Here is a 10,265-nt window from a genome sequence, read left to right as displayed (position 1 = left end):
ACTGTCTGTTTTAAACTAAAACTTTGGTAAGCTTGATTCATTGGACTCTAGCAGGTGCAATACAGAACTCTAGATTGGTGTCATTATCATGGAGCCACCCAGACTAATATACTCTTATATGGGTACCACTTGCTAGCTACCTTTGGACCACTAAGCTTGTATGCACACAAACAATTGATACTTTATTATGAGTTCTTAATCCTTTGTATTTGCCTTAGTATTCAAATGATTGCAATAGAAATGTATTGAATTATCTTTATGGTACTTTATTGTAAAGATTTGGACGTGTTTGAATAATTATTCCATTTAAATAAGATTTAACTATGTGATATATAGCCGTAGCGACGAGCTACCCAACTAAGATCGACTGCAACCGAGGACAACCCATCCATCTACGTTCGCTTGGGGACAATCGATATTCACATTTGTATTCACAATCTCAATGTATCTTAATAAAATGTATTAATCTCAATGTATGTTAATAAAATGTGTTGATTCCGTAGCAACGCACGGGTATATACCTAGTATAGAAAGAATATCCGAGACCTCTCCCACGCTAGACTGAGAGCAACGCAGCCAGCTTTTCATAGTGTCCAAAACCTCCTCCAGCTTCCATTGATCCTTCAGCTTGAGCGAAGCTCCCCACCTCTGCATAAAAGAAATAGAATCATACATGGTCACTTTCGGGTTGTAGGGGAGTTTCTTTTCAATCGCCATCTTGTTGCGAGTGCACCACATAGACCAAAGCAGCCCCGCAATTAAGAAAGTACATAGGGGGTTGGATAAATGAAATCCTGGGATTGCCCATTCATCAAACAAGAACCAAATCATGCTGGGAGAGTGGTGCCAACCAAAAATCTGCCTTAAGCAGCACCAGATATATTTTGACAATGCGCAATGAAAGAAAATGTGGTCCACAGTTTCATGCCCCTTGCACAAGGAGCAGAATTCGCTCCCCTTCCACCCTCTTTTCATGCCCCTTGCACAAGGAGCAAAATACCTTACCTGAGTCGCTCCGATCACAAGCGTCGGGCGACCACCTTCCTCCTCCGCGGAATCCTGCTGTATCTGGTGCCTAGCGCTGGTCGTCGAGAGGACGGGCGGGGAGGCGTCCGCCGGCGAGGGACTGAGCGGTGGAGACCTCGGTGGGCAGGCGCCTACGAGCCCCCGGCTGACACGGTCGAAGCTGCTGCGGACGGCCGGGCTCCAAGCGCACCCTCGGTGTCCGCGTCGCCCTCCGTTCTCTTCTTTGACTCCTGAGTTTCAGTGGACGTTGGCGGCGTTTGAGACCCGGCGGCGGCGTATCCGCCGGCCACTGCACATCCCCCGCGGCGCGCCACTCCTATGGTGTTTCTGATCAAATGGAGCAAGCCTGCAATGGCGCACTGCCGGCTCCTCCACCGCTACGTCTCGTCCGCCGCCGCCAGAGCCGCAGCGCCGATCCCTGCCCGGCACGTGCCCCGGTCGCCCGGCACGTCCGCGCAAAGCGCCCGCATACGGGAGCTCGGCCGCCTCGGCCGCTTGCACGAGGCCAGGGAGGTGTTCGACTCGATGCCCTTCCGCGACATCATCGCCTGGAACTCCATGATCTTCGCCTACTGCAACAACGGGATGCCCGACGCCGGGAGGTCGCTCGCTGACGCGATCTCCGGCGGGAACCTGCGCACGGGCACCATCCTGCTGTCGGGCTACGCGCGCGCCGGGCGCGTGCGCGACGCTCGGAGGGTGTTCGATGGAATGGGCGTGCGGAACACCGTGGCGTGGAATGCCATGGTTACCTGCTACGTCCAGAACGGGGACATCACCCTCGCGCGCAAGCTGTTCGATGCAATGCCGAGCAGGGACGTCTCGTCATGGAACACGATGCTCACCGGGTACTGCCATAGCCAACTGATGGAGGAGGCAAGGAATCTGTTTGAACGAATGCCAGAACGCAACGGGGTTTCTTGGACAGTGATGATTTCTGGGTATGTTCTAATTGAGCAGCATGGCAGGGCTTGGGACATGTTTCGCACAATGCTATGTGAAGGAATGACACCAGAGCAACCAAACCTTGTTTCTGTGCTTTCAGCTGTACGCCATCTTGGTAAACCTGGCATTCTAGAGAGTATCCACGTTCTTGTGCATAAGACTGGCTTTGAGAGGGATGTTGTTGTCGGCACTGCTATACTTAATGGCTACACTAAGGATGTGAATATGCTTGACAGTGCAGTAAAGTTCTTTGAAGGTATGGCAGCTAGGAATGAGTACACATGGTCAACCATAATCGCTGCACTATCTCAGGCTGGACGAATAGATGATGCTTTTGCTGTTTACCAAAGAGATCCTCTAAAGTCTGTTCCTAGTAGGACTTCAATGCTCACAGGCCTTGCTCGATATGGAAGGATCGATGATGCAAAGATTCTATTTGACCAGATTCATGAACCTAATGTTGTATCCTGGAATGCCATGATTACTGGGTACATGCAGAATGAAATGGTTGATGAAGCAGAAGATCTTTTTAACAGGATGCCCTTTAGAAACACAATATCTTGGGCTGGGATGATTGCAGGGTATGCGCGTAATGGGAGGAGTGAACAAGCTTTGGTTTCACTCCAAGCTCTCCATAGGAAAGGAATGTTACCTAGCCTGTCTAGTTTGACTAGTAGCTTCTTTGCTTGTTCAAACATCGAAGCTCTTGAGACAGGAAAGCAAGTTCATTCACTTGCAGTAAAGGCTGGCTGTCAGTTTAATAGCTATGTTTGTAATGCACTGATTACTCTGTACGGTAAGTACAGAAGCATAGGGTCTGTGAGACAAATCTTTGATCGGATGACAGTTAAAGATACAGTGTCTTATAACTCTTTTATGTCCGCGCTTGTACAGAATAATCTGTTTGATGAAGCAAGAGATGTATTCAACAATATGCCGAGTCCAGATGTTGTATCTTGGACTACGATAATATCTGCATGCGCACAAGCTGACCAGGGGAATGAGGCAGTAGAGATTTTCAGAAGTATGCTGCATGAGCGTGAGCTACCCAATCCACCTATATTAACGATACTTCTTGGTCTCAGTGGAAATCTTGGTGCTCCCCAACTTGGACAGCAAATTCACACAATCGCTATTAAACTTGGAATGGATTCAGGACTTGTAGTGGCTAATGCTCTTGTCTCGATGTATTTCAAGTGTAGTTCTGCAGATTCCCTTAAGGTTTTTGATTCAATGGAGGAACGGGACATTTTTACATGGAATACCATCATTACCGGCTATGCTCAACATGGCCTTGGAAGAGAAGCTATCAGAATGTATCAACTAATGGTATCTGCAGGAGTGTTGCCTAATGAGGTCACTTTTGTGGGCCTTTTACATGCATGTAGCCATTCTGGTTTGGTAGATGAAGGGCACCAGTTCTTCAAGTCTATGAGCAGTGATTATGGATTAACTCCTCTGCTAGAGCACTATGCTTGCATGGTCGACCTACTTGGGCGAGCTGGTGATGTGCAAGGAGCTGAACATTTTATTTATGATATGCCTATTGAGCCAGATTCAGTGATCTGGAGTGCGCTTCTCGGGGCATGCAAGATTCACAAGAATGTAGAAATTGGTAGGAGAGCAGCTGAGAAACTTTTCTCTATCGAGCCATCAAATGCTGGGAATTATGTCATGTTGTCAAATATATACTCCTCCCAAGGGATGTGGGACGAAGTTGCAAAGGTACGGAAACTTATGAAAGAACGAGGTGTGAACAAGGATCCTGGTTGTAGCTGGATGCAGATAAAGAACAAAATGCACTCATTTGTCACTGGAGATGAGGAACATGAGCAAATTCAAAACATATATGCTACCCTTTGGGAGTTATACACTTTGCTAAAGGCCACAGGGTATGTACCTGACACGGACTTTGTTCTCCATGACATAGATGAAGAGCAGAAAGAGAGCTCGCTTCTGTACCATAGCGAGAAGCTTGCTGTTGCTTATGGCCTTCTTGTTACACCCAAGGGCATGCCCATACAGATAATGAAGAACCTTAGAATATGTGGTGACTGTCACACTTTCATCAAGTTTGTATCCTCTGTCACCAAGAGAGAAATTGATGTTAGGGATGGGAATCGATTCCATCATTTCAGGAATGGAAGCTGTTCATGCGGTGATTTTTGGTGATAAACTATCAGAGCATGAGCAGGTCTTCTTCATGCTATCCCCTCAAACACAGGTTGCATAATTTCTTCACTCATTTTTTTCATTTTCCTTTACTTTCGGTCTGTGTCCAAAATCCAAATCCTTGTTCATGTTATCCCAATTGATCAAAGAGGATTTTGCTATGTGATATTCTCAATGGGTTACACAAAAGTTGGGTCTGTATACTAGAAAATTAATGGCTATTCACTTGAAGTTTGAACTGAATCCGTAGCAAAGCGAGATTCCTTATATGATGTGTTTCTTGTCGCTTGATGTTTTTCCCTGGATTGCATTCTGATAGTTTGATAGTGTAGTTAATCTTGTATTCCTGTTTTCATATGACTGAGTGGTGTTTTGTGCATCAGAGTTCTTAAAACTTGACCCAGTTTGGAGCGCCGTCCGCGCTACACGGGTACGACACAAGTCACTTGCTGACGTGTGCATGTTCTATGCATTCATTCGCTACGAAAAGCTGCTCGAGGAAGACACCTCTCGCCATGTTGTCGCACTGCTCGAGGGCATGGGCGCGGCCATCCAACGAAGGACACGCTTGGGCCCCGCCTCCACTCTCCTCTCCTTCTTGTCCTCATTGGCTTGCTGCCCTACCCTTCTCCTCTTCCCACCACCCTCCCTCTCATCCACGCCCTCCTGCCCTCCCAGTGAGGTCCCTCCGTCCCTGTCGCCTCCGATTCCGATCGATTGTGCCCGACTCCAGTCTCGCCCTGCGCCAGCATGGCCTCACCCATGGTCGCCTCCCCGATCCGGGCGACATCCCCACCACCGCGCCCTCGCCGACCTTCCCGCCGCAGCGCCTCACGTCATCGCTGCCCGTCGCCAACACGTCCAGGTCGTCCTCCCCGCTTGACTATGCCCGACCCCAGTCTCGCCCGTGTTCACCAACATGGCCTCACTCACGGTTACCTCCCCGATGCGAGTGAGCCCCATCGACAACCCCACCGCCACGCCCTCACTGGCCTCCCTGCCGCGACGCCTTGTGTGAGCGTCGCCCGTCGTCGACGCGTCCGGGTCGTGCTCCTTGGCTTTCACCCACTATGGGGATCAGCTCTCCCCCCGACGCCTTGGTGGCCGGTGGGTGCCGCGCACAGTGCGCTTGCGTACGAATTTGACCTGGCGCATGTTTGATGTGGCATGGTGTTTGGTCAGCGCTAGATGCTCGACATCCCCATCCGCGCGCTCGAGGCAGAGTCCAGGGACGCCAAGATGAGCCCGACCGCGACCGCCTAGCCGTCAGCTCCAAAGAAGAAGCCAGGGCACCGGTGGACGTCAGGGTTCCGTCGTGGTGGCCTGCTAGATCCAGATTCAACAAGAAAGGTTTGTGATTCGTTTGGCCTTAGGATGACAAACGGTTTTTATTTTTCTAGAATCCCACTGAAAGAGAGATGGAGTTGAATGAGAAATCTGAAAAGAATACGCAAGAGGTAGATGAGAAGTTCCAAAACACAAACTTGTATCTCAAGAACTTAGAGATGGAGCTTCGGGGTATGCTACCATTCATGTCTCCAATCATGCTTAGGTTCCTGTCTGTGTATGTTCTAGGGTTGTTTGTTTTGGTCCCCCCTCTTCACAAATTATCTTTACCTTTTTTCTGTTCTTTTCGGTAGAGTTACAAGTGCTTCATAAGGAATCGAATAGATCTGAAAGTTTTACTGTGCCAACACATGCACACACTGGTGGTGCCTGCATCTAGCTTTTCAGATCAAAGCCTGACAGGTATCTCCTAGTTCTATACTTCCATCCTTTTTTTCTAAATAATTTTACATGGCAATCTGCACTCAGTTAGGAGCCATATTTCTTGTTCTGTAGAGACTAGACTCACTCTTAAAAGATAATTAAATCTTCGCAAGGAAAACCCTGTTTGCTTGAGTTTTCATGAATTTTGCTAGGCAAAAGATCATAAGAGGTATACTTTTAAATTTTTTTAGAAGATGATGCACTTCTGTGCCTGAACACTGAACGGACAGCTACCATAGGGCAAAGTGAAGAAGAAACAGAAGAGTTGAGCAAGATCACACTAGAGAATAAGGATATTCAGCTTGATATCGATATAAGAGGTGAAGAGCTTTTTACTGTTTTAGTGAATGATTTCTTGCTCTGATGCAATTTTGTGGCAACTTTATTCTTTCAATAGAAGAATCTCGGAGCTCTTCACAACAAGTGAACTTTTACACAGAAAGTACCAGCTCCAGTGAGGCTGCATGTTTATGAGATCGAGATCCTTTTTTTTGCTCTGTTGATCCATAAGATTGAGAATTTTTTTTTGGCTTGTATACGAGGGTAATTCAGCATTACAATGACTATCATTACAGTTCTGCTGTGGTAATTTTCTAATATGTTCTTTGTTGCTACTGAAAAATCAGTGTCTGATGGAGCCGACCCTATGGAGCTGCATGTTTATGATTTTAAAGGACCTGGTGTGGCCTTATCGATGTACAATAGCGATGAGGTACAGTAGAACATCAATAGGACTTGTTGCTGATTGCTATATTCTCTTGACTGGTATTCTAACTTCCTATCTCTATTTAGTTTATTAGGCCTTTCGCTGAATCCTCCATGGATATGGCTCTTTCAAAAAAGTTGTCTCTTTATCTCAGCACCAAGAATACAATCCTCAAGAAGTATGACGACAGGTATGGATCATCTATGTTTCTACAAGCTCGCGGTAATCCATGCAGTTTCAAGTATCCTTTGTACAACATGCAAGCTGTTGACAGTAATGTGCATTTACAGGTCACCTCAATACATATTTCGATTGTCTCACACTAATATGCATTTACAGGTCACAATTGGACCATGGTGCTCCATTTTGCTTACTGTGATATGTGCAGCGAAGCGATGGCGATGGTGTTTTTGATGTTCAGGACAGAATCAATGGCCGCACCTTATGTGATTGTGATAGCATAGTTGTTTGCGAGGTAATTACAAAGCTGCAGGCTGCCGCCTGGAGGCAGTGGGAGGCCCTGGTGAGGTTTCTTCACCCTGTTTCTAACCCTGCTCGTTTTGTTTGCAGTGCAAATTTCTCCTGAAGTTACTCTCAGCTCGAAATTGCAGTACTTATGTTCATCATATTCTAATAAGTGTAGGGCGACCGAAGGGTGCATGATATTCTAGTTTCAGATCAATGCTGAGTGCAGGGAGAGGCAATGTCTTACCTCTTGGATGTTCATCTCTATATTAGTCCATCCATAGGTTAGTCATTTCATCGTCACCAAATCATTATAAAAATAATTGATTGATTATGATATCTTTGTGGTCTCTCTACTGAATGCATGCATTGATGTGCTAAGTTCTGCTGTAATGTGCACAGGTATGCAGCTTTGGACCGTCGATGTTAAATCTTGTCTCACCAGCGACTACTTCTGATGGTGTGGCTACCTGAGCAGCTTGTACCGATTCTGCCTTAGCTTGCCGATCAACGCTGTCCACCAGGACAGAGCTGAAAACTTGAAATGGCAAGACCAGAACCCTGAAGTTGAAGTGTTGGCAAGAAACTCAGATAGGTGGATGAACGTTGTGAGCCACCTAGCTAAGAGCTTGAAGACGACAGATGGTAGGTGTTAGAAATGGAAGGCCATGCGGCTCCCATGTTATGGAAAAAAAACCCAATCATGAATTTTGGAAAGCTCAAGAACCTTTGTTGAAGGAGATAAGGCGGATCCGTTCAAGGTCAACAATCGTGATGAGAAATTACAGAAAAGAGGAAGAATATTGTCGATGAAAAAAAGTGCTCAAAGTAGGTGATGTAAGTAAAGGTGACAGACTCTAAATTTTACACTATAAGATTTAAAGACCCATTTATAGTTATTTTTAAACATTTATCTAGTGCTCTACCATTTTATGAAGAAATGGCGAGCCATTACCACCGTGGATGTAATATGAGTCGCGAGCTTTCCGCCTCCTACTTTCTTGTGATGTCGCATCAAGGAGAAACCACTCTGCCTCGCAGCGAGATTTGCAAAAACCGCAACTCGAGAGCCCAACTTGGCAGCCGAACAGGGGGAGCCCTAATCCTAAACCCGTGGTCGCGTGGCGTGGGGGCGAGGAACCCAGCGAAAAGCCTGGGCAACTTGTGCAGCCAGCCACGCACCACCGTCGTTTGAGACACGTTGTTTTGCTGCAATCCGGCGGCGCTTCGCTTTCGTGGCTCCGTTGCCTCAAGAGATTATATACAATATACAGATCCATTGGAACATATTGGAAGCCCTGTTTTCTTTTTTGTTTGTACTTGGTAGAGAAGAAAAAAAGAGGCAGGGGAGAGAGAGTACACGGCTTCGTTCGCGCAGCTTTGGCTGACGGACGGCATCGTCCTAGTCCTAGGCCTACGTTGTGTGCCGCCGCTTACGATAGTAGAGTCTGGACCAGGGGGCTTATCTCGATCCGTCCACTCAACCCGGGGGGGATGTTTCTCGTACGTCTGCCTCAATGGAGAATCGGTGTCAACGTCGGCCACGTTACGTCGCCGAGGGGGAGAGGCAAATTTGCTTGGGTTCCTATTTTGCAAATGCAACATCGATCCCTGCAGCTGCAGGGATGGAATGGAACACACACTGCCAACTGCACTTGGTTAGACGTACACTGGTACTGGTAGTAGTAACACGATCGAACGAAAACCATGGACGACAGTAGCATGTTGAGTGAGGCCATGGTCTCCGGAAAAAAAAAGAGAAGGGGGGCACACACGCCACGCTTACAGATTGCAGTATTAATACTTGCACCATGTTTGGTCTATCCACAGAAGAATGATGCAATTCATGGAAATGCTAAAAATAAACATTGCTTAATGAAGCTGTTCCAAACGGCGAGAGGCGCCTCTGGAGATGGCGGCGTCCACGTCTTGGCTTTGATTAATTTCGGGCGTCGGCACCGGGCAGGCGCTGGCATATGCCTCGCCTACATCACCAGCTCCGACACCCACCCCAAGTCCGGCCCGTCGTCCTCTGTGACGGCAGGCAGAACCGGCGCTGGCGACGCCTGGGCCTTCCTGAAGCTGAGCTCCCGCATCGCGAGCATCAGCTCCTCCATCTCGGCGTCGGCGTCGGCGTCCTCCGACGGCTCGTCGACCCACCTGCGGCCCTCCACGGGGGACACCGGCGGCGACTCCCAGAGCGCCGCCTGCAGGGTGGACTTTGGCGAGAGCGAGAGCGAGAGCGGAGAGCACCCGTCCTTGGGATTCGCGGCGGCGCGGAGCTCGGCCGCGGCGTGCGCGAAGAAGCAGACGCGGCGGCGGCAGGCGGCGCCCGCGCGGCAGGGGCGGGTGCGGTAGCGGGACGGGTGGAGCCACAGCTCGAAGGTGCCGTGCGCGAGCGGGCAGGCGGCCCCGCGCGGGCACGCGGCGGTGGCGGCGCCCGGGCGGCGCCGGAAGTCCGGGCACGGCTCCCCCGCGTAGGCGACGCGGCGCGGGTCCCGGCGCCGCGCGGCCTCGCCCGGGTGCGCGTAGGGGCACGCCGTCCAGTCGTGGCTCCGCGCGCGCGCGCACCGCCGCACCTTGAACTCGTGCATCATGAACTCGTCGTCCGCCTCCGCCTCGACGTCCCCGCGGGCCGCGGAGCCGGAGAGGTACTCCCCGAGCGCGGCGAGGAGCTGCGGCGGGATCTCCACGGCGGCCGGGTCGGCCCACGGCACGCCCAGAGACGCCGGGTCGAGCACGAGGTGCTCGTAGTCGTAGTCGTAGCTGCGGGTGTGCTGCCGCTCGCGGCTCGCCATGCCTGTCCCGTGGCGTCGCTCACTATCACTACCTCACCTTCCGTTGCGCGGGGTTTTATAGGTCGCGCGCGGGAGGGGAGTTTCGGAGTAGGGGACGGACGGCGTCGACGCGCGCCCGCCGTTGGGTTGGGTTGGGTTGGGCTGGGGGCATGGCGTGGCGGGGCCGCGGGAGGGTCATGGGCGGTATTGAGGGCTCTGTTGGTTGCCGAGCTATCGGAGGCTGGCGTGGCTGCGCGGGGGGTTGGTTTTGGCGCGGGGCGGGGTACGTGGAGCGGCGTGGAGGCCCGTGCTGCATGTTGCCCGCCACGTCGCGGCCTCTCGGAGTGCCCAGGGAGCAGAGCAGGTTTCGCTACGTCAACTTCCCATTTCTGGGAGCCCAGCCC

General features: G+C 50.4%; 2 protein-coding genes across 11 annotated transcripts; one reads left to right on the top strand and one right to left on the bottom strand.

The window, feature by feature from the left end:
- Positions 1-456: 456 nt before the first annotated feature.
- On the top strand, positions 457-8,053 carry LOC103630631 (pentatricopeptide repeat-containing protein At4g14050, mitochondrial). 10 transcript variants are annotated; one of them, XM_035960230.1, is made up of 10 exons: positions 457-4,195; positions 5,544-5,661; positions 5,784-5,892; positions 6,144-6,233; positions 6,311-6,456; positions 6,540-6,625; positions 6,706-6,809; positions 6,959-7,142; positions 7,263-7,368; positions 7,487-8,053. In XM_035960230.1, exon 1 carries the CDS (start codon positions 1,345-1,347, stop codon positions 4,141-4,143), a length of 2,799 nt encoding a protein of 932 aa, XP_035816123.1. In that variant the 5' UTR covers positions 457-1,344; the 3' UTR covers positions 4,144-4,195; positions 5,544-5,661; positions 5,784-5,892; positions 6,144-6,233; positions 6,311-6,456; positions 6,540-6,625; positions 6,706-6,809; positions 6,959-7,142; positions 7,263-7,368; positions 7,487-8,053. The 10 variants fall into 10 exon arrangements, with proteins under 10 accessions (XP_035816123.1, XP_035816124.1, XP_020395214.1 ...); XM_035960231.1 differs by having other exon boundaries at positions 6,105-6,233; positions 6,353-6,456; XM_020539625.3 differs by having other exon boundaries at positions 6,105-6,233.
- Positions 8,054-8,656: 603 nt separating this feature from the next.
- On the bottom strand, positions 8,657-9,909 carry LOC100280983 (CCCH transcription factor). Its single transcript, NM_001153903.2, has one exon. The coding sequence runs from the start codon at positions 9,880-9,882 to the stop codon at positions 9,070-9,072; it is 813 nt and encodes a 270-aa protein (NP_001147375.1). The 5' UTR covers positions 9,883-9,909; the 3' UTR covers positions 8,657-9,069.
- Between the last annotated feature and the right edge of the window lie 356 nt (positions 9,910-10,265).

The sequence above is a fragment of the Zea mays genome, chromosome 6, assembly GCF_902167145.1.
Source record: "Zea mays cultivar B73 chromosome 6, Zm-B73-REFERENCE-NAM-5.0, whole genome shotgun sequence".
In the NCBI taxonomy this organism is placed as follows: Eukaryota; Viridiplantae; Streptophyta; class Magnoliopsida; order Poales; family Poaceae; genus Zea; species Zea mays.
This window is presented reverse-complemented; position numbering and strand designations above follow the sequence as displayed.